The following is a 24,645-nucleotide window of genomic DNA, read 5'->3' on the forward strand; positions in this document are numbered from 1 at the left end:
CAGTGGGACATGAATGACACTGCTTCTAAAAGGGGCTAAATAAATACAAATTTGATTTGATGAAGGTGACCTGCTAAACTGTGTTCTGGTAGAATCTTTCTCATTCAGAAAAATGTAGGCGTGTTTGTCCATGTGATGGGATTCCAGTAAATCATTCTGTCAAACCACTACTATAAGCTGCTAGTTCCTGATTTTGCTGAAAGGAAGCTGACAATTTAAGTGCTGAATACAACTGAATACAATATACGACTAAATTCACCACTAACTACAATAATAATGACGATAATACAACTTTAAGCAACAAGGGCCATTCATAAAAGCAAAAAAAGGCATTTTACTTTCAATTGTGAGCAACGTTTCTTGTACAAAAATGTAAAAAAAGAAATAAACTAAATAGTAAATATATTTTGGATATGTGTCAAATGAGATTCATACCATGGCTTGCATGGGCATACTTGATGATAAAACAGGCAAATACTCATTATAAATAATATAACACCAGTCCCAAGAAAAGTGGAACTTGACCCACAATAGTAGCACTGCAGAAAGAGGAAATTGATTGAAACAAAGTAAACTAGGTTCATGACCAAAACAAAAGTCATTCACTCAAACACAAGTAAACACATCTGCTAGTATCTCAGAAGACACAAAGATTGGCAGTAAATAAAACTCAGTTGTTTCACAAAAAGGTGTTCAACAATCTTGTGATTGTCCACAGTAAACAACGTTTTACATTTTTTACATTAAATACTCATGTATGTGTACATAAAATGCTTAGAATCTTACCTTAGTCTCCAGTAAAGCAGCAACGAAGCTTGACCTTAGTAAAAGTATCCTTTGCAAAACAATGTTAACACATTCATTTTTTAAATATTTTTTTTCTACACCAGAGTAAACATCAGCGATAACAACCCACTGCAGACATCTGGTGTAAAAAAAAAACAGGAAGTGAAGTGTACAGAAGAGAAACTGTGTTACGACCCCTGGTCCTGCTCCAGTCCTCAGAGACTGAGCACAGCTCCTTCAGCCCTGACGACGATAACACAAGCCCAGCTCAGATACTCTGACACACTTCTAATTAAAGAGTTAGAAACCAGTCCAACATATATATAAAGAAGCATGACATATTTTAAAATGTGTGTCCTTGTGTCACCTTTTGTGTATGATTACAGAACGTACTGTACATATCCCGAAATATGCATCCAAGATATGGATTTCAGAATCTCAAACTCAAGATTGTCACTCATGGATAATATAATGTTGCTGTTAGATTAAACATTGTTAGCCAGATCTTATGGAAAGTCTATACTGTATGTCGGTGAGCGGGGAAAAAGGGAGGAAGTTGGTGAAATAATATCAAGACTTCCAACGCAGCCCAATGTGTATTTGGTAGCATGCCAATGTGGTTTTAAGAAAAGAGTAGTTTTGCATGGATGAGAACAGCATCTTTCAGGAGGGATGAAGTTCAGATAAGTGTCTGTGGCACTTCCTCTGAAAAGTTACTGATAAACAAGTAGATCGCACGAAACACCCACTATTGCAATCAAGAAACAGGTATTTTGATCTGAAGTTAAATACTACATAATATACGTTATATAAATGCTGATTTAATGGTGACGTGGTTACTTTGCTCTGTGGCTAGTACATTTAAATTTAGTCATTTAGCAGACACTCTTATCCAGAGCGACTTACAATAAGTACAGGGACATTCCCCAGAGGCAAGTAGGGTGAAGTGCCTTGCCCAAGGACACATCATTTGGCACAGCCAGGAATTGAACCAACAACCTTCTGATTAATAGCCCAACTCCCTAACCGCTCAGCCATCTGATCCCAGTATGTAGTACATATAGTCCAGACCGCTCCCTGAGTCTGGACTGTGACACACGGCTGGGATGCACTTCATTTACATTTAGCAGACACTCTTATCCAGAGCGATCAGCACTTCTGATCCTTGATCTTCGGCTGTACCATCTAGTCACTATTGGCGACCATCACTATCCGTGAAACACATCTGCTAACTGAATAACATGTAAAAGTACTGTTATGCAAAAACAAAACAGGAAGAACCCTCTAAAAGAAGATTATAAAAAGAACCTCAAGGTTCCCGGTAGAACCCCTCATGGAACCCTACATTTGAAAATAGGTGTTACACAGGGAGGATGGGTGTAGGTCAGTGGTGGAACATTTCAACCTGCCGATCGCAGGTTCATATCAGCATGAAAAAGCATCTAAATGAACACATCTTATATGTAACGGTAAACACACAATAACGGTTGTGAGCTTTTCGTACCAACTGGGTTTATTTCCTGCAATAAATGGTTCTAAGTAATGTCTTGTTTCTTTTTAAAGAACTGCAGTGTCTAAACGGACACGTTAACCCTTGTGCTGCCTTCGGGTCACATGACCCAAAGGTTCATAACGAACCATCGTTGTGTTTACCCAGTTTTACCCAATACAAAAACAAATAAAAATAATTTTCTTTTAACCTTTGCAATGTGGGGGGTCTGCGACAGCCCAACGGTTAAAAGAAAATGCTTCACTTTGTTTTTGTATGGGGTAAATTTGTCGCAATACGACGGTGGGTCACACGGCTGATGGGTCAGAATGACCCGAAGATAACACAAGGGTTAAAAAAGGAACTACTTCTGTGGCGCATAACATGTGCAACACCTCCAAACGCTGGTGAAACAGTGCGGTGTGGAGTTTTAGTAAACAGCAAAGTTGTGGTCATCATAGACACCATCTTCTTGACTTGGTGTTACATACAGGGGGGATTTGAACCTGCAACTTCTTGATCTGCAATCGAACTGCCTTCAATCTACATCGTCACCTACTGCGACAGTTAAGAAACAGATCTATGGCTGTGTCTACTATCGCGCACTTGTGAACTTCGAGCACTGACTTTCAGTGCTTAGGGCGCTTACACTGACAGAACCAGCAGAATTCAGTGCACTGAAAGTACCCGGATGACGCACTGCAAACGGTAAAAAAATGCAGTGTACAACGATGGACACTACTCGCCCTAAACGGGCGCCATATTGGCTACGTAGCGGAAGAGGAGGAGCCCTTTCGGCAGCTTTTCATTTCAATTCTAAAATAATGGCGGACGAAATGACTCGCGAGCAGATTCGCCTTAGATTCGCAGGTGTCACAATCAGATTTGCGTCCGTCACTTCCCGCCAAGTGGTTAACTTAAGTGTTCCATTTGAGACAGCACTACTCAGCGACGGAGTGCACTACAGATGTAAGTGCACTGTATTGCAGTGCACTGTATTGCAGTGTACTTAGTAAAGTGCGCGGTAGTAGACACAGCCTATGACTTCATATAGTCATGACTCTCTATATGAAATGTAAAAAGTGTTGCAGAACACTTACTTTTACAAGAGTGTAAATCAAATGTAACTATTTGTAAAGCCCTTTATATTTACATCCCATCTCACAAACAGCTGTACATGAACACCTTAGACTCCATTCTTGTGTACAAGACCATATTCTGTAAACACTTCTGTGGTGTAAAAACTCTAAGGACTAACGACCGCAGTTTCCCTTTTTGTATAGGCTTTACATCCTGTTCACTTTGTTCTATAGAATATTCATTGTGTTCTAGACTTCCACTTGATGCCAGATGGGGGCGACATTGCCCTCAAAAGCCATCAAGTCAATTTGGTAAACTTCCAGTAGATATCAATTGACTCAAACTATGTGCAGCTTAACAACAGTGGCCTACATGGCATGCATTCACATGTACCAGTCTTTTTCCATATTCCAAGATTAATTTGTTAGGGTGAACAACTGTATTTCGATCACAAGACTCAGAAGCTGGCTTTGTAGAAAAATGATTTAGTTGAGTACAGAAATGGTATGCATTCATCAAAACTGTCATGGTTCAAATACTGAAGGTGATGAAGTGACTGGTGACTGGTGGATAATTAGTGTTTTTTCGATAGTGTTTCTTTCAATGAACAGAACATGTTAGTTACAGAGCAAGATTCTAAACCGACAATCGTGCTTCTTCACAAACCAAGAGGACAACAACCAAAAATGTACAATGTTTGTGTTTCCGCCCATACTATACAAATAGTAACATTATCCAATCAGAATGAGGCTGATTGTTAGCCTAATTACAAGGACTGACTCAATCCTGTCACTTCAGCCAGAAGGGTGAAAAAGCATACTGATTACACAATCTTTTAATAAATAACCCTAATTGTTTTCAGACAAAAAACAAAAAAAAGAATATATACAAGTCTTGTAACAGATGAACACCTGTGTTTTACGTTTCACGCCACGGATGAGAACAATTTGAGTCCAAAGTCCAGAACACAAACTCTCATCTCAACACATCAAACACATCTCTCACTCTCACAGACATGAAATAAAGGTTCAATAGGTTGTTGAAATAACAGACCTGTACAATACCTTTACCCCTAAGACCAAAGTGATGACCTGACACGCTAGAGGAAGGCCAGCACAAACAATGCCTAGTGTTTACAGTCGTACACGCACAATGTCTTCAAATCATGTTTCCACGTCAACACACCTCCACCAATCCATTCAGAGAGGTTACTGGATTAGAGGGTGGATGCATGGATTTATGGTTGTGTGGATCAAGTCCATCCGAAACTGACTGGTAGTGATAGAAGTTGAATAAACTGCAATATTGCCACTGTTGGAAATAAAAACTATTTGCTCTTCTTGAAACACTGCCACTGAATGGAAGGCTGGGACACAGTTTTTTTTTTTATAGATGGTAGTTCTAGAAGTCCAGTTAATCAGAGATTTTGATCTTAAAAAGAATTAATGCAGTTTTAGTTTGAACATGACATCTCTGTCTAGTTTACAGCATGACAACACAAAGACCAGAAACCCAAAGCAAACAATGTCTTCTTTTTTTACACTAACATTACACATGCTTATTTAGTTAAAGGAGTCAGGTATTGAAAATTATCAGCGAGAACTACCATAAATATGGCATTACAAAGCCAGGTCACATTTGAGGGAAATGACACCAAAGTTATATATGATCAACAGTCCCGACTCTTCCAAAGAATCCCTCTTAAATTATTCCATATGTTTTTCCCCTCCAACAAGGCAAAAAGAATCCCTTTCCCATCTCTGCTTAATTATGAACAAACAGAAATGATTAAAAATTCATGTCAGCCTCTCTCCTATGCCCTGGCTGAGGGGGAAACATTCACAACCCAGAGAGGTGACATGATCCCCCTCTCACACACAGAGCTTTGAAGGACCCCTGTCTTGTTACAGGGGTAGAGGCCCACGGGTGGCTAACTCAGTGCCAGTGTGAAAAGACAGTGTAAGCTGACTAAAACAGGGGCTCTGAAGGACCCCTGTCTTGCAGCGTGTCACAAGGGTTGAGGACCCCCTGGTGGCTAACCCAGTTCCCCTTGTGAAAAGACAGTGGAAGTTGAGCAGGCAGCGATGGCAGTAGGTGAGGGCTCAGCTCCAGTTGCGGTACAGGTAGAGGGAAGAGAAGAACAGGTTCACACCCAGGCTTACCACCAGGAGTCCTGGCCACAACACACGACTCAGCCAACCTGGGAGGAAGAACACAGACTTAATGACCTGGGAAGATATGACGACACGTCAAGATGAATGTTACAAATCCTTTTAAAAAGAGCATGTTGGCATGAAGCCACACAGTTCACTGTTCCATCTCAACGTCTGTATTTCTCAGAGAAAGAGGGAAACTAACACATAAAACAAACAAGGGAGCGGGCTCACCCTTGGAGGTGGTGGTGCCGTCGGGGTCGGCCCCGGTGGTGGTGTCCACCAGGCAGGCTGACGACCCGGAGGAGCTTCCCCTCTGGTGGGGCTCCTCCAGCACACTGGCCTCCCTCAGGAGACTGCTCAGGTCTGGAACACACACACACACACACACACACACACACACACACACACACACACACACACACACACACACACACACACACACACACACACGTTTATGTCTAGTTCCTGGTTCTACTGCTCAGGTCTGGAACACACACACATTTAAGTCTTGTTCCTGGTTCTACTGCTCAGGTCTGGAACACACACACGAGCCATTAAAGCCAGTTTAGAATAACTCCATCTGCGTTTACCGTTCTGACTGTGGAAAGGAGACACGTCCGGCGAGAAACCGCCACTGTGGAAGGAAGTGGGCGGGGTGTGGAAGACAGGCGGGGCCAGGGGCTCCGGGTCGTGAGAGAAGAGGCGGAGCTTCTGGCCGCTGATGTTGAGACGGGCGGGGCTGATGAGGGGGCGGCGCCTCCAGGTGGAACTAGAGCTGGATGTGACGGAGCTGGCCAATGAGGGCGCGGGGGAGGGGCCGGGGGAGGGGCCCGGGGATGATGGGCGGCTGCCAGACTTCAGGGAGAAGTAGTCTGGAGGGACGAGGTCAGACGACAGGAGTTAGGAATAACTTGTTAAAGGAGCACTTTGTCACTGAAACTTGAACCAGTAAGAGTCACTTACAGCTTTGTTGATTGGGGTGCATGCACACTGGTGATTTACTTTGTAGTTATAAAAAAGTGACTAAAAGTTAACTTATGTGAACTTAGCATGACTCCTGTAACTAGAGAGATCACTGCTGTTTAGGTCAAAAGGTCAGTGGTGAGTTGAAGAGAGAAGTCATGCTAGGTACCTGATGGCGGGGAGTCTTTGCATTGTGACGGAGGCCTGCTGCCACTGAACAGGTATCCTGAGTCTGAAACAGGAGCGAGCACACACACAATAAGAACAGTTTAAGAAACTGGGGGGGGGGGGGGGGGAGAACAGACAGACCGGGGGGGGGGGGGGGGGGGAGGAACAGACAGACCGGGGGGGGGGGGGGGGGGAACAGACAGACCGGGGGGGGGACCAGGCTGAGGGGGAGACAGACTGGGGGAGACATGCTGGGGGGGGTCTCACCAGTCCTGGCGAGGGAGGGGATGGTCCCGAGGAACAGCGCCCGGTTGAGCCGTCCGGGGAGAGACGAGGGCGAGGCCCTGCGCTCCCTGGAGCCCTGCTGCCGGATGATCAGCCGGGAGAGGTTGGGTGGCGGCGTGGGGACGAAGAAGGCAGGGGACACCGGGGACACGAAGGGGGAAGGGCCCAGGCCGTAGAGATGGCCCGGGGAACCGCCTGATAGGTACCTGGAACACAGGAACATGTCAGGCTTCCACTGGTGAACTCGTATGGCACCGTAACATAACATGTCTGGCTCTGTAATACAACATGTCTGACACCATCAATATAACATGTCTGGCTCTGTAATATAACATGTCCGGCACCATCAATATAACATGTCTGGCTCTGTAATATAACATGTCCGGCACCATCAATATAACATAGGTATAGGGGATAATTGTGCATTTTAACCCAACTCGAAAGGTTGCTGGTTCAAATCCCCTTGTATGCTAAACACATATAGTTCTGTCAATTTATCATGTACGGCATAAGGGATAAGTATAGCTCAGTGGTTGAGCATTTGATGGCCGATCAAGGAGGTAAAGGTTCAAATCTTCCTGGTAACATCGCTTTGGATAAAAGCTAAAGTAATACCATTAAATAGTCAACACATGTAGCACTGTCATTATAACACATCATACTGGCAGTATTGCATGTCACTTCATGTCTAAACTAGGAGGACACATTCTGCCTATAATTAAAACTTAATTACATCATATAACTAATAATTTAATAAGATAAGGACATGCTTAAGGCTGAAGGATGTAATTAAAACAGGAGAGAAATCTGCTCAGCATACCTACTCCCTGAATGTGACTTTAAAACCGGTTTGTAGAAAAACAAAGACGTCCAAGTGAAAATGTATTGATTCAAGGGAGGGTTTAGGTAAAGTGGTTAGAGAATTACACATCAAAAGGTCTCAGCTTCGAATCCCCCCGTACTGTATGTCGTTTTGGATAAAAGCATCTGCTAAATGATGAATATTCTAATTAAATTATAACAACTGTCATAAATTATGACATTGTTACCTCAGCAGTCCTGTTGGAAAGGTTGCAACCTGAGTGGATTTAACACACGAGAACCACAGAGACTTCATAAGTGTAAAGGAAAACTTTTGACAAATGAGAACGCTAATCAGGCCATGCTTAACCAAATAATCCTGTTTAGACTTGGGGTTCAATTTATAACTTTTGGACATCGGAGTTCCCTCAGTCAGGTTCAACAACCCTAACCCAACAGGTCATCTGGGGGTCAATGAATACAGTTATCATGACTGACTTCATGGATTCATCAGGAAAATCTTGTTTACACCAGATTACTGGGCTCGTGCTGTTCAAATCAAACTTTTTTAAATTAATTTTTTCTTTCTTACAAGAAATGTTACAGACGGCTTCACATACACCCATTGAACTGCCCCTAAACCCTCATGGGAAAAGACAATGAAAAACTCCCAGGAGAACCCAGAAAGAAAAAGTTCAGTGAGAGCTCCCCTCCTCCAGAGACGGTCGGTGACAGAGAGGTGCAGACCAGAGGCTGAACACAGTCACGCATCAAGAGCAGACACGAAACACGTGCAACTGGATGTTGAAACACTGTTGTCGACCATTTGTCCATCAAGACAGGTTGAGAGAAGGGAGGCCTTGACTCAGTAGAAGCCCATGAGGTCGTAGCAGCTGCTGAACAAACTGGGGTCATGTCAGACACAGCTGCAACTGCAGCAACTGTAGCCCCTTAACACAACCTCCAACAGCATCTGCTGTACGTTACAAAGACCATCAACAAGCCTTTGTATGAGTAGGTAAGGCATAACCAACCGCATGAATGCAGTCTTTTTATATTTGTGGTGTTATGGGGTTTGTAGTCTTTCTAAAGACACGTTGTCAGTATTAACATTTTGGGGTTTTTCAGAGAGTTAGTTCATTTCAAGATGGTAGGGTTTGGATTGGAGATTATAACTTCAGCATTAAAAAATACAAAGAAAAAAATGTCTCATTGAGAAAAGGGAGCCAAATCTCACTGATCAGTGAAGATCATTGAAACAGACCTAATACCCAATTTAATTTAGGCATCACTCACCTACAGACCTAATTTACCACAGTTGATTAAACTGGTTCATAAAGTGAACATAGTTAATGTTCGTTTTCTTCCCTTAACCAAACAATACACCAAACAAGGTCATGGGTAGGAAAGGCTTCTCATTTCACAGCAGTTTATTACATTCGATATACAGCGATCAATCAGTGGTACAAGAGTGTTTACATACAAAGCCCGAAACAGTGTTGTGTTACTTCCAAGATGCAGTACCCAAAACAGAATGTGGTTGTTCGTTTAGAATGGTGCCAAAATTCTAAGAATGGACCGAACACGTTAGGACAACCAAACGAGCAGGAGATGATAGCTTATCTTGCATATTTTGAAGAAAATCTGAAATAGTCACCCACCTCCGCTTAATATTCTAGTACCACTAATTGTTTGGTGTGAGCTTCTAAAATGGGTAAACTTGCCCAAAGCTTTGAATATTCTTTCAGGGTACTGAATCTTTTAGTGTTTTCTAAATATAAAACGGAGTAAAATACATATTAAAATGTCAGACAATTAAATATAGCACTACAATCACAATCTCAGTAATAATAATAAGAAAGTTAAATCACATTTTTCTACCTACAACACCCAACATACAACAGCACAAAACCTATAACGATTAGGTAATTCCTCGCAAATATTCTGGATGGAAAGCATAACATTAGTGCCTGATAAAATAATATAGATGCATTTGGTAATTGTATCACTTAATGATTTCAATTCATGATAATGCTAAAGGAAAAAGTCTCCAGTTAACAGCAATAATTCTATCAAACTGAAGACCCATAACCGGTGAAGACATGCAGATAGGCCCCGGCTATATCTGGAGATTGAAAACAAATGACCAAGTCATTCTACTTAACCAAACAAAACTGTAGTAAATACTACATTAAAAAATGTAGTAAATTTGGCTTCAGTGAAACAAAAAACTAATATGGCACAGTGTATTCTCAACATATGCTAAATAAGGCCCACTCAAAGAAAAGATCTTGCAGACCGAAAACAGTCTTTGTCAAAGAGGTGTTGCAGACGGAACTTCATTTGGATTACAATATCTAGATGTCTGTGTTGGCGCTGGAACCACAACGTGGCTAGTAAGAGTTAACATACAAGATCACAGAGGCACAACATGCAAGTACTGACTTGGTGGTAGCAACTATAGTACCACTAAAACTTACGCTTTTCCCTTCAACCAGTTAGAAACGAGAAACAATCGCAATAACGTCTTCAAGTGTCTGATCAGGGGGTTACTGTAAAACTATTGTTATTTTTCCCGTCACTAACAACTATAGCTTTAAATACAAAAGTATGCAAATTAATCAGGACTATAAGCTGGCAAAAATATTAGTGCATGCTCAGGGACGTAGGTAGGTACAGGCAGTCAGTTGAATAAGTGTGCTACAAACACGATGCTTTAGTTAGGAAGCTTAGCGGAACTCCAAGCTATCACGACTGTACTGTGCAACTGTACTTCAGCAAGACAACTACAAACAAACACTTCAACAACATTCAGAATCAGAGCCCAACATAAAAAATAAGAAAAACAGCTTAAGGACTCGTCTCAACCCCAGTTTTAGGTTATGAATATCTCCACAAAATTACCTCTAAACTGTCAATTAAGGCGAGGTCTCTTTTTTTTTGCAGACCAAAAAAAAAAAGTGGGAATTAACAAACAAAAAATATCCATTGGATGAAATGGAGGAGACTTACTGAAAAACGCTTTCAATACATTTGGTCAATGTATTCAGTAAAACTAGCGCTGCAGAGAAACAGGCGTAGCACAGAGCATAGGCTGGAACAGGCCACTTAACTACATATGTAAAAGTCCCCATGTACTGAGAACAAGAAAATCCCAGTTTGAGCTTAAGGTTTAGCGTTGTAACTATGTAAAAGTAAAGTGTTGAACACCTGCTAAGTTGAACAACACTTCATTTATCCATGCCTTCTTTACAGTTTGTTTTTTTGCCCTGTAGTGTAGCAACGACTGCGAAAAACTAACATTGATACAACGCAAGACTAACACCTTGACTGTGCTGCCGTTAGTTGGTTAATGAAGTATCAGGAAGAAAGGAGGGGAGGGAGGGAAGAATAGAGAAGTGGAAGGAGAGAGAGAGAGACGCCATCTCGTTCAGAGACACACACCCAGTCTCACGCTGCACCTCCTCTACACGAACAGCTCCTAAAGCACATTAAACCGTCACTGGTCAGACTCTAACCTTCGACCTCTGGCTCGTCTGGGGCCGGTGGACTTGCGGGTTGGCACGGCAGCAGCCAGGCCGACCAGGCAGCAGAGGGAGGCGGCGCAGAGGTGGGCCGCGTCCAGCCAACCAGAGCCATGGGCTCTCAGGTGCTGCTCTGCCAGGTACAGGCACCACACCAGGAACCACAGCACGGAAGACAGTGCGTCGATACGCCTCAGCCTGGAAAGAGACCAGGGACAGGAGATGAGGGCAAACTTACATTACATTTACATTCAGTCATTTAGCAGACGCTCTTATCCAGAGAGACTTACAGTAAGTACAGGGACATCCCCCCAAGGCAAGTAGGGTGAAGTGCCTTGCCCAAGGACACGTCATTTGCACGGCCGAGAATCGAACCGGCAACCTTCTGGTTAATAGCCTGACTCCCTAACCGTTCAGCCATCTGACCCCCAACACAGACTGTACTACAGGACTCTCTCGTGTATTACAGCTGGGCACTTTAATGATGTCTTTTGATGCCTTTTCTTAAACTTTATCTCAATCACATTAATCTGCCTCACATTCATTAAATCACTTGGCTTACAAGAAAGTTACTTCGATCGTTAAGTTAAGACCCCTAGAACGTTAATCACGACCTTCACCTCCCTAGGTAGCAGGAGGCGGTGACTCACCTTACAGACCCTGCTAGGAAGACTCCACTGACGCACGCCAACAGACCCACGGAGGCCACAGCCATCTGGTGGCTCCTCCCGTACAGCCAGGCCCGCTCGGCCCGCACCAGGGCCTCGGAGGGCAGGAGGTCCAGAAGGGCTCGCACCGCCTGCCCCACTGCCTGCCCCACCGCCTGCCCCACCGCCTCCACGCTCCCGTTCTGGGGGGCGGAGGCGTTGGAGGGCAAGGGGGATGGTTTCGGGGGAACCACCCCCCCGCTGAGGGTCTGAGGAGAGGAGGGCGGGGCGAGGGAGTCTCCGGGTCCGTGCACCGTCGCTACGACCAGGAAGGCGCAGGTCAGGAAGGCCAGTATGCGGAGGAGAGTCACGCCCGCGGGGGTGGAGAGGGAGTAGGAGTTCTGGGTAGGAAGAGAGGGGGGGAGGAAGGGAGAAAGAGAATTTGTGTTAATTTTAATCCCAGAATGCATCTTGGTGTAAACACCATGAAAATACAGTGTATTTCTTCTTGAGTAAGAGAGTTAGGGAAGTAAGGTAGGTAGGGGGGGGGAAGGGAGGAAGGATAATAAAAACACCAACCCTGACAAATGCTTTGTCTGAGTCTCTGCTGCGCTGTAGCTGGTGGTTGAAGACCACTCCCCTTAGCTGCCTGTTCTGGTGTTTAATGTAATACTCCACCGCCGTCTGACATGGACGACACAGTTTATACGTCTGCTCAAGATGGTGCTTGTACACCTCAATCTCCTCATCATAGTTTTCCTACGAAGGGGGGGAAATCTATAAATAAGTACATCCAGATAAGACATTTTATATATTTTTTCATCTGCCAGTACTGAGCTAAAACGCTCACTCTTAAATGAAACATAACAAATATGAAGTTTCTGTAAAATATTTTACATTTTTAATGACCTAAACTACAACTACACAACTAAAATAAAAACATTGAAAAAATCAAGCAGTCACAGGTCCGACATACATCTTCCCGGGGGATGAAAGAGGCTAACTGCTTGATTTTAAGAGACTGGTTGTTGTTGCACTTCTTGCATAGCAGCATCTGACAGTTGACCCATTGTAAAGTCTTGGGCGCCTCGGCCAATCCTGAGGGAAGTCCAGCCGACACTCCGTGGTTTAAATGCTCCATGTACTGAGCCGGAATGGGCTTGTTGTAATCTCCGTTCTGTAACAACACAAAATACCGAAAGGATGTTTTTGAACCAAAACCGTTCTTGCGGCAGTCACGACAGTCGTTACGCAATTGACCCGCCAATAACACTAGCTTTGAAATTGATTGACTAACCTCCTGAAAGCCATTGTACTGGTCACAGGTTGGGCAATCCCAACAGTTCCTGTTGCCATACGGCACAACTGTGTCCTGGTCACAGAACCAGCAGTTGACATTGACATGGGTGGGCTTCTTCCTGCAATTGTCAACAGCAGCATAATTAGATAGGAGTTGTTCACTGTTCACTTGAGGTGGCAAATGTCCGTAGCGACTCAGTGTGATTTCCCAGAATATCCTAGGTTTATATAATCCTTTCGTAGCTGAAGTAAACGTGTTAGTCTACATCGTTTCGAGGTACGTCAATTCGTTAACTGTAGCGTTCTAAGTTAAGCAGTTTACACACATGCAAATGCAAAGAAATTATACTGTACAGAGTATAGTTGATAGGCTATAACCCTGTCAGCAAGAAAATCAATAAGAACTGATCTACATTGTATACTACTACGAATACCATCATTCTGAAACAACCGCAAGCTAGATAACTAGTCGATGGCTAATATTGACAGGTTGAGTATGCAAACAAAACAGGCCACGCATGACATTTTAGCGCCATACCTGGTCGCGATTTTGTAAATCAGAGTTCCTCCTGCAACGAAAGCTGTTGCTCCCACTCCACCGTACATTAATTGCGGATACTCCAAAAGAAGTTGGTTAAAAGTATACATTTCCCCCCTGCACTAACTTACAAACTAGCTAAGAAACATGAGAGAATTGTAGTCTTATTTTTCCACCGCGCGCACGCGGCAAACCCCCTTTCTTGGTAACCTGGAGCCTTAACAGGAAGCGGAAGTACGTAGAAAATGTGGAGACAATCGTTTTTTCTTACAGGGTCATCTGGCCGGGCGGAGCTTTTCGTTATGCTTTGACGCAAACACCAAAAAGTATTCCGAGTTTCAATTGGGCTTCCCCGTTTTACCAGACTAAGTGTATCGAAATTCGCATGTTCCATATGGAGCATGGCCTAAATTCTGAGCAATTTCTTGAAATCCTAGCGGAAGAAATTCATGATCTCCGAGATCAGTCAGTTTGTAGAGTTTGATATTTTATTTGATACATTGTGTGTATCTATAATAATTTACAAATAGGCCTTATGAACCAAGTTATCAATCACGCATGCAATGACAAACATATCAGACTGGAACGTGGATCTGAAAGGGAGAATGTTTTATAAAGTTCACATTTTATTAAGTTTGTAGTAAGCTACAACTCTTAGTAGCCTACATGTTTACATTAAACTTCTGCACACGACTAGGTGTTTCAAGATTGATAGCCTAAAAAAGGTTAGGCTATTTCATGTGCAACCATAATCCACATGCAGGTGATAGGCACCGGCCTATGCAAATTACCAATACGGTTTTAAATGCAAATAGAACATGTATTGAAACATACATGATGTTTGACATCAATTCAACATTCACTGAACAAAAATGTATCTAAATGAATTTGATAGATTAACAGAAGAATGCAGGCACTTAAAGATATTTGATGTGTATCCTAATTTGTAATTGATAATCTTACAGAACAATACAAATAAATAACATGAACATATTTAGGCTTTTAGCCTATCTGAGCCTCCATTTCCCTTTGCATTACTTTATAGGCTACTTAGTATACAAAAGTGCAACATTCCGAAAGTACTGGAATATTTCAGCAACAGAACATTCATTTTAACAGCTCCAAACCCTTAAATGAAACCGCTGCCCTCCTTTTAAAAGAGTAAGAAGTGGCAGGCGAAAATAAGTTTAGCGTCCGTGAACGAACAACTTCCATAGCAAACTAATCCATTGAGTGAACAAGTGACATGTCTGGTTGAATGGCATAGGTGTACTGAGGGTATGATGTTGGAGCAGATCCACCGCTGGGGCTCAAGGGCTGCGTCACACCGCCGTAGGGACATCCGTTGTGGGGCACCAGCACGGACGGGTGTCGGTGGTACGCTCCGTAAGCAGCGTGATGGAAGCGGTGATTGTGGTAGGTCACCGGGCTGTTGGAATATCCAGGTGGGGATATAGGGCGCGAGTGTCCGCTCGCGCCATGCGGAGATGAGAAGCCGAAGGGGTTGGCTTGGGGCTGGCTCGTCCAGGAGTTACTCAGAAAAGGAGGTTGCACAAACACGTGCGCCTGATGCAGGTATAAGGGCTCGCTGTACTCCACGGGGGGGTTTCTCGGGGGGTACGGCAAGGAAGACAGCCGGTACGGTCTCCTCAGTCTTCTCCGTCGCCTGTAATTCCCCTTCTCAAACATGTCTTCAAAAGCAGGATCCAGAGTCCAGAAGTTACCTTTCCTGTCACCAAGTCCTTCTCTAGGAACTTTGACGAAGCACTCGTTGAGACTGAGGTTGTGTCGAATGCTGTTCTTCCAACCCTTCTTGTTGTTCTCGTAGTAGGGAAATGTGGAGACGACGAACTCATAAATTCCGCTCAAGGTTAGCCTCTTCTCTTTGCTTTCTTTAATGGCCATGGCGATGAGGGCCACGTAAGAATACGGGGGCTTCTCTGGCTGGTCCCCCTTACCGATTTCAGTCTCATCCGTCTCCGCCAGAGGACTATAGTCCGTGCATCGTTTGGCCTCGAGCGATACCGTATCTAAGCTCGTGTTCAATTTTGTCGTTTTTTCCGGGGAATCACCCGTTTCTCCCAGCATATCCATCTTGAGTTTCGCCGTAGCTGCTGGAATGAACTGCAGTGTTTTATGAGGAGGTACTGTGGATGACATTTGTATTCACAGGTAAGACACTCGGTTGGTTACTGCTCGTTATAGGCCCTCCCACAGGTGCGAGAGGACCGGAGAGGCACGCGCCCTTTGATACGGCCGCGTTTCCCACGTTCATCTGATTTATTGGGGGGTCAAGTTGGCGCAGCGTTTGTTTTGGTTGAGACTTAAAAGGCAGAGTTGTGTCTACGAATGAAAAAAAAGGACATGAAACCTTTGAAATGCACCGAACGCGCCCGCTTTTAACTTCAGAGTAAAACAATTGAACTAGTTAAATTGTTAGACTACTGTTTGGTCTGAACTCCTCTAGACAACTTTATACCACTTTCAACGTCCTCAAATGTTAGGCCTACTGTTTGCATGCTGCAGGTGTACGTTAATTGGTAGGCTTTATGTTAATGAGTCGTGTTCACAGATAATAATCCACCGTTGGCGTTCCCTCAGATTCATACAAGGAAATAAATCCCTAAATTAGTCCAAGCGTGTCTGTCTTCTCTATTTTGCGAAAGAGTAGGACAAACCCTACTTCTGTCACGTAGCCAGTGCAGCTAAAGGTATTGCAACAGCATGACAAATGATGATAAAGTATGATCACGAAAGGGATTCATTAACAAGTAATGACCTGCAGCCTCGCAACATTGTCTTTCGACCACCGTTACCAGTTACACCATGACTTGCATTCATGCACATTATTTAAACACAAACACACACAAACTGACATAAATACACTTGATTTTACCACATACACTCTATCGATTTCCAGGTAATTTAATCCTCTGTAAAATCTAACCACACTGTCTAATATGGTTCAACCATACAAAAAGTGTGATGATCTGATTTTATTTATGGCCAGGTCACATGCATCCAAGACCGCCTGAGTCTGGTAGCGAAGCGACAGAGGGCAGATTGCCTCAGGGGTGTGATAGAAAAGAGGTCTGTGATTTCTGCATCTGGGGCATGGAAACAGCTGGATGGATACGGCTGATGTGGTCATCACTGATATTGTGTGTATGCAATAACATATATCAAATCAAATCAAAAAAAGTATTTGTACAGCCCTTTTTCACAAGCAGCGTAAGAGACATCACAGACATCCATAACTGCACCTTAACCAACCTAAACCCTCAAGGAAGGAATATATGGTTTCTTATGTATGTTTTAGAAATAATTATAATAGCGACATTTATGTCATAAATATTACAATAACTAAAGTATGTATATATTACATACAAATATCACGGAAATATAAGGCTCCCTTAGGAGGATTTTCGTTTTTCCCAGTAGTTCCAGGTCAAACCCTGGTGTCCCTGGCCAGGCTTAGCGGCTGGCATCCGCCCACACACAGAGGAATGAACAGCAGCCCTGTCTACATGAGCTGACAGATAGCAATCACCTGCTCCCAGGAGACACCACGTCTACCGGACTGAGTGATAGGGAAACCCAACTCAGAAGGCTGGTCTGTTGTGGAGAGGGTGTGGTGTGTGTGTGTGTGTGTGTGTGTGTGTGTGTGTGTGTGTGTGTGTGTGTGTCGGGGGGTTATGGGATTGAAGGCATTGGCTTTTAGGATCAAGATGAACTGTTTCATGCTCCCTGTGTATTTAGGAATGGGGATAAAATCATCGTGGCTTGAAGAGCGTTTGGGTCCATTCTTTAGGCCTACTGTCTCTTCGTAAAAGGACAAAAGAAGCCAGAAAATACTTTTTTTTTTTTATCGGAAGTCAAATGCACACTGACATGCGGCCTGTCTGCTATCTCTACATACCGTTCTTGGAGATAGGCCTACTGTTATACAGTGCAGAGCTGAGGAAATCTCAAGAGCTAGATTGACTTTCTGATGGTATGCGAGCGAAACAAGGCGCCCGGTAAAACCCAATCTGTTCGGCCCAAGCCATCTGAGACCAGAGAAAAATGTGTTCAAGTGCCAAAACCAAACACTGGTTCAGTACAAAGAACGGTACAATCATATGAAGTTTAATCAACTCATATTTCACATTCATACATTCATTTTCAATTCGAAAGTTACGTGTGAATTTTGACAATTCTCATGGCCTGGAATATAATAAATGTTTTCTTGAGGGTAGAATCAGAATGACAGAATTATGCTTTGCTCAATAGAGCTACACTATTTTGATGGGTGGAATAAGCTCATTCTACTGATGACATCCATCGGAAGATCGCCCTCGTTCCCACCTCAATTAAGGCCTCCAAGCCCCACCTTTAAAGAGATGAACATCAAAGGCTTTGTCTGTTCAAAGGTTTCCATGACCCCCGTGACTTGCAGTCGTTTGTCAAACCCAGCTGTAAGAATGATGCTTTGGAAACATAAATGTACCCATAGCTAGATCTTTCAGTAGGCTAGCTGAGGGGAAGGTCCTGTCTGGAAGAATCTAAAATCGTAGCATTTTAACATTTTATTAGGTTCATTTAGCAGACGGTTGACCAATTTAGCTTTTATCCAAAGCGACAGATAGTGCATATCGAAAGTACAGTATAAAATAATTTAGCACAAGTGCTTCCAACTTCCAACTATCCACAAGGAACTTTAAATTCCCTATACGCTGCCATTCCAAGAAAACCTTCCAAACCCCAGTTGCTTTCAACACCTCAGGTAAACTGGCAACTTATAAGTTCCTCCTTCCCCTCCCTTTCTCCCGTCCTCCTTCTCCTGGGTTGGACGGTGAAGGAGGTTGGAGACCGTGGACAGGTCGATGCCCTGGAGAGGAGAGTCAGTAATGTAAAACCCGGAAGTTGGGGAGTGAGATGACTGACGTCCAGCTGCCGACATTGTTTGGATCTTCTTTAGAATGTCACCGCTTTGGACACCAACTGATCCATTAACACGTTTAGCATCAACAATACCAGAAAAGGCCTATCATCCTTACCGCGTCTATTGTGCCTCATAACCAGCGTATTTATTTACTTATTGAATTGATTTAATTATTTAAAATAAATAATTTTGGAATGTAAAACTAAGTTTAACATACGCCAGTATGAGTGTGCTATATATAGGCCTACGAGTAGGCTATAACCTGGATATAAGTATGAAAGTAGTAAACATATAAGTAGTTATACAAGTATGAAAGTAGTAAACAGTATTTTATTACATATATTAGCCTATATTTAGTAATTTTACCATGTTATCAAAGTATAGGACCCCCAAATGAGAAGGTGGATTAGTGACACAGGGGGTTGTACAAACTTAAAGATGAGAAATGTGTCTTTAATGAGACAGCTGTCAAGCTGGGCCGCGTGATGAAAGCACATGGATTGTGTGTTGTGGGTTTTATATGAAATACAGCCGCAGCAGAGACGACTATGATTCCCCCTGGGCATACAGTAATAATTTAAGAACCACTCCCAAACTCCTCTAATCCAAGAGCTGAACAACTACGGCTTTCCTGTTTCTTTACCGCTCAGTTCAAGAGAGACTCTTCCATCGAGAACTGATAAACGAGTAGGCTGTATACCAGAATCATGCACGTTCAGTTCTGACGCTGCGAGTGGAGAATTGGGCAACGTCTCAGGCACACACAGCCTTTAAGTCCTAGATCATCATCTTCAATGTAAATATAACTAAGTACATACAAGGAATCTTGCGGATCAGAAATGTTTTAGCTTAAGTCAGCTAAATGAGATCTTGTGTTTCAACAGAGCCCGGGAGCCGTTTCTGTGACTGTTCCTTGGCTGGATTCCTTTGCGGGGTGCGGCCTTGTCTCTTGTGATGAGACACCTAAGTTCCCCTTTCAGTTCACTGAGTACCTGACCCGTACCGTTTCCCACAAAGCATCCGTGTGGAGGTTCCACATGACAGCGCTCGAGCCGGTCCTATGCCAGTCTGGCCCGCAGCCCGCTGTTCTGGAACTCACCTTTCCCCGCATCCCGCTACCGACGCCGCCGCAAACAAGCCTGCGGCTGAGAACCAGTCTGTAAATGTTTGTTTGAGCTATCATGTTATATTTATTTCGACTAGCCTACGTGTAGACCACTAACAGTCTTATTAAAATGCCGTAGCCTATGCACTTTTTGATCTGCGTTGCCAATATTAGGCTATCTCTTTAATTAGGCTACAGTAGCCTAATTAAAGATTGTTTTAATATTATAAGACAGTAAATGTATTTAATCAGATGCCTGAACTGAATGGCGCAATCTTAAAAAATGACGCCGGAGTTTTTGTCAGCAATTCCTGCCAAGAAAAGGTTTCCGTGGAATATTTTCATTGACACGCGTAGATCATGCAGTGACATTCACGCGCTTTATCACTAGGGCTCGAAGTCACATGCATCTTCCTTCAGTGATTTTCTTTCTCCTCGATGCTACAGAACAGAGAAGCACAATGCGCTCGATGATGGACGGGAGGGGGTCAACTCAAGTTCAGTGACTATTGACAAGCAGATACATTCTAAACCACCTAAACGTAAAAGTAGCCTAGCTAATGAAATCTGTGTTCACATAACTTCCAGATCAAGCGGTTATACCAACAACTTAGCTACCAAATATGAGGGCATTTCAACTTTACACTATATAAAAGTTTGAATAAATGACAATTACTCTATCAAGATTACAGTTTATACTATTCCGCCCCCTCGTGGAGAAGTAGAAATGCCATACAGGTTCGGAGATCTAGGAAACCTATAGAGCTAGGGTTCTAAATTAAGCTGTATAAAACTTAAAAAAGAGTTCTGTTTGGAAACTATTTCAGAAGTTCACAAATAGCATTGTTACAGTACCAACTAATTTTGTTTCCCTAAAGTCTAACTTCAACGGTCACAAAACTGCCCACTTACCATAACCTAAAACAACATTAACTCTCAGCTTCAAACAACACATTGATAAGGTAGCATTTTTCATTTTTCTATTTTATTTTTCAATGATAAATAATTAGGCTATGTTGTAAATAAATCGTCCGTCCGTTATTGAATAGTTATAACAGAATACTATAGAGGGCAGCAAAGGAACACTGCAGCGTGCGACAGCGAAGAAAACCATCACAGTTGTAAAACAGAAGTAAAACTTCCCATGCCGTCCATTTACTGTGTCTCGGTAAATATGAAACTGCTATCAAGTCATTTCAGATTAAACCCTTAGGTTTCTACACTTGAAGTCATTATCTGTATTCATTGATAGCCTGCAGAACCAAATACTGACCACTTGTGACGCAAAAAGAATGTTCTTAAATCGGATCAAAATTCCAGAACCATGTTTGTTAGATTATGTCACAGAACTGATTTGAGTCATAAAGATGAACGTAGGATTCTAAACAGATCCTTCACAGAGTAATTTGTTAAATATCCAATTTATTTACTGTAGTCACCGTGGAATATTGACATTGTATGTACATATATGTATGTATATATATATATATATATATATATATATATATATATATATATATATATATATATATATATATATATATATATATATATATATGAGCTTCTTAGGAGCGTTCTTAGAACGCTCCTAAGAAGCTCTTAGCGTTAAGAGCTTCTTAACGAATCTGGGAAACCCGGCCATTGTCGTTGTGGGTGCAACTCTCTATCATAGAACACTAATTCCAATCAGATAAAGCAACACATTTCACGTTGAACGTAAAATTAGAAGTGAATTAAAACACATAAATCCACGTGTTTGTGGATTCAAGTCAGAGCTATCCCATGAAACTGAGCAGTTTGAAAACTCAGACTAGTCCACCTCAGTAACAGATCAATATGTCATTTCACTTGCCAACAAGTTATATATAAAGCTAGAAATATCTAGAATCGAAATACACAGACAAGGTATATAAATATTACACAACATGGCAAGTGAAATGACATTAAACTGTCACATCAGTAACTGACTGACTGTAGCCAGTGTGGCGTCAGTAGAACACATCAGGTCTTGGTCCTGTTGAGCATCTATACAGGGAGCCTCACTATCACTCAGGCCCTTGGTAGGTGACATCTCAAACAAACACACACATGCAAAACACAAGTCTTGGAAGAACGTTCCAAGTTCCTTCCCATGGTGATTGCATGGTTTAGAAGTCAGTTATTGGCCAGGACTACTGGGTAAACAACACTCATTGGACCTGGTGACCCCCGAACTCCCCCCCCCCAAACCGTGTGATTCCTTCATTCCGACACAAACATTCCGTCCGGAATAACTTTGATGTTAAAGACAAAAGGAAAATGTATCCCTGGGCGCTTTGGAATTCAGCACTTCGGAACACAAAAACAACACTTCATCAGAAACGCCGCGGAGACGCGTTGATCGGCAATATATGGGCCCATTCAAATGAGCAGCATTGTATGTGTGTGTGAGTTGGGGGAGTCGAGGGGGGGGGGGGTACAGGGATTTGTCTGGTCTCTGGCCCCTTCCTCTTTTAACATCCTCTCACCAGCGACTTTGATGTGGACAAGATGATTGAAAAACAGAGAAGCGTGTACTGGTTCAATTTGGTGGAGAATAGGTTAGTAGGAAAGAGGGGAGGGATGGAGAGGGAGAAGGGGGGGGGGGAGGGAGGGACAGGGGGGAAGTTTCATAGGAAAGTCAATTCACAGAGAACAGGAGAACAAAAAACAAATCACATTTCAGCTAGTGTATCAATCTGCCAGGGCCGAGAAGAAAGAGGAAGGGAGGGAAGGAGGGAAAGGGTGAATGAGAGAAAGAGGAAGAGAGAGAGAGGGTTTTCAGATGTGAAGGGAGGGATGGATAGAGAGAGGGAGGGATAGAGAGCAGCCTGTGAGAAAAGGAGCCTCCAGTTGGCCTGCTCTTTAGAAAAGTCCTCTTCTCCCCTGCTGAGTCCCGCCCCCCTCTCGTCCCCCTCTGTACAAAGCTAGGGGGGTGGCCGGACCCCCTGCCACTCCCGCCTGGCCTCCATGCGCTGGGCCTATGCCGGCAGCCTGGGTCCAGAGACCCAGCATATGGAGGGCAGGCCGAGGGGGCAGCGGGCCGTGTGGACCCCAGCTGGGGGTCCTGGGGAAGGGGCAGAGGAGCGGCGTACACACCCTCCTCTGGTTCTGTACTTTATCTCCATCTTCCATCTCTCTCTCTCTCTCTCTCTCTCTCTCTCTCTCTCTCTCTCTCTCTCTCTCTCACACACACACACACACACACACACACACACACACACACACACACACACACAAACAAACATGCACCCACACACACAGTCACATTCTCTCTCTATGTCTCTCTCTCACACTCACACACAAACTGCTTTTCCCACTACAAATTCCACATGAAGTCACATGATGTGATGGGGACTTGAAGAGTTACGGTTCCATGATTCCCAAATGTGCATGAGTCAGTAACAACAGATCCAACTTTCTCATTGTAAAACTCTTCTCCGTATATAGCGGCTGTTCCACTGTGAACTGAGAGGACCTTTCGTACTGTACCTTCACTGTCTCTCTGGAGCCTGGACAATCTGCCTTCATGCACTGAGAACGTGTCTTGGCTTAGAACATTGAGAACAGAGAAACATATTTCTCTCCATGCGTCGAGATCGTATCTTCCTTGAATACAGTACATTGAGAATATGTCTGGCTCAAAACATTGAACATATCTATGTCCTTACACTGAGATAGAATCTGCCTTCACACATTAAGAAACACGTCTTTCACATACTCAGTACGCCTCCATCGAGCATCAAACATCTATTTCTCCAGACATTGAGATTGCGTATGCTTCAGAACATTGAGAACAGAGGCCCTATCTCCGTTCTGACACAGAGAACCTTTCAGTCTCCATACAGCCTTAAGCTGAGGAACCAACACACTCATGTAACCTGGGGCAACGAGTGTTCAATTTAATTCACTTCATTGACCCTTGATATTTAAGAGTCTGTCCTCACTCACCACCCAAGAGCCACAGCTTCAATCAATCAATATATATAGGGAGTCAGGTGGCTGAGCAGTTAGGGAATCGGGCTAGTAATCAGAAGGTTGACGGTTCGATTCCCCGGCAGTGCATAATGACGTTGTGTCCTTGGGCAAGGCACTTCACCCTACTTGCCTCGGGGGGATGTCCTTGTACTTACTGTAAGTCGCTCTGGATAAGAGCGTCTGCTAAATGTAAATATAGCACTTTTAAAATAAAAACTCTAAAAAAACAAGGTTGATCAAAGTGCTGCACAATATATGTCAAGACATGCAACAACAATAATCGATACATTTACGGAGAAAAAATAAGGTAAAGGAATGTTAAAAGCCAAGGAGAATAGATAAGTTTTAAGTTTAGTTTTAAGCGTCTGTAGTCAGAGTTGGAGAGGGGCTATGGTTGCTGGCCTACCCTCAACCTCTCGATTGTGACATGAACTAATGTTGACTCACTGCAGGAATATGTAGCCATTCTGATGCTAATGGCCTTCTTAAAGCTCTTTACCCACTGAGGCCTTTACACAGCGCCAGTCTACGGAGCTGTGGAATAAGAGAGAGGGGGGGAGGGATGGAGGGGGGCAGGGGGAGATAAAGAGAGGGAAAATGGGACGAAGGAGAAAGGAAGTTGTGTTAAAGAGCACTTGTTCGCTTTTGATGGCTGCAAGCCCTCTCTTCTCTGTCCGACAGGAAGTCGGTTCTGCTTCCGGCTCGGACTTCCTGCCATCAGACGGACGCTGGACTTCATGCCGTCAGACGGACGCTGGACTTCCTGCCGTCAGACGGACGCAGGACTTCCTGCCGTCAGACGGACGCTGGAATTCCTGCCGTCAGACGGACGCAGGACTTCCTGCCGTCAGACGGACGCAGGACTTCCTGCCGTCAGACGGACG

General features: G+C 43.5%; 2 protein-coding genes across 2 annotated transcripts; both read right to left on the minus strand.

Annotated features, from left to right (window-relative positions):
* Window positions 1–3,820: 3,820 nt before the first annotated feature.
* On the minus strand, window positions 3,821–13,966 carry tmem201 (transmembrane protein 201). Its single transcript, XM_062460307.1, has 11 exons — window positions 13,737–13,966; window positions 13,197–13,317; window positions 12,876–13,076; window positions 12,479–12,658; window positions 11,903–12,300; window positions 11,247–11,450; window positions 6,910–7,133; window positions 6,644–6,706; window positions 6,102–6,383; window positions 5,743–5,874; window positions 3,821–5,555 (listed from the first exon to the last, which is right to left on the minus strand). The coding sequence occupies exons 1-11, from the start codon at window positions 13,844–13,846 to the stop codon at window positions 5,458–5,460; spliced, it is 2,013 nt and encodes a 670-aa protein (XP_062316291.1). The 5' UTR covers window positions 13,847–13,966; the 3' UTR covers window positions 3,821–5,457.
* A 236-nt stretch (window positions 13,967–14,202) lies between these two features.
* foxl2l (forkhead box L2-like) lies at window positions 14,203–16,431 on the minus strand. The gene has a single exon (XM_062460338.1). It carries the CDS (start codon window positions 15,894–15,896, stop codon window positions 14,958–14,960), a length of 939 nt encoding a protein of 312 aa, XP_062316322.1. The 5' UTR covers window positions 15,897–16,431; the 3' UTR covers window positions 14,203–14,957.
* Window positions 16,432–24,645: the final 8,214 nt, after the last annotated feature.

The sequence above is a fragment of the Osmerus eperlanus genome, chromosome 4, assembly GCF_963692335.1.
Source record: "Osmerus eperlanus chromosome 4, fOsmEpe2.1, whole genome shotgun sequence".
NCBI classification, from domain to species: Eukaryota; Metazoa; Chordata; class Actinopteri; order Osmeriformes; family Osmeridae; genus Osmerus; species Osmerus eperlanus.

Bases quoted from the DNA above. Each gene is read 5' to 3' on its own strand.
- foxl2l (XM_062460338.1), bottom strand. From the start codon at position 15,896: ATGTCATCCACAGTACCTCCTCATAAAACACTGCAGTTCATTCCAGCA.
- tmem201 (XM_062460307.1), bottom strand. From the start codon at position 13,846: ATGTATACTTTTAACCAACTTCTTTTGGAGTATCCGCAATTAATGTAC. The intron at 12,301-12,478 runs GTTGGTGTTTTT...CTTCCTACCCAG, and splicing joins CAGACAAAGCATTTGTCAGG to AACTCCTACTCCCTCTCCAC. The intron at 5,875-6,101 runs GTAAACGCAGAT...TGTGTGTTCCAG, and splicing joins TCCTTTCCACAGTCAGAACG to ACCTGAGCAGTCTCCTGAGG.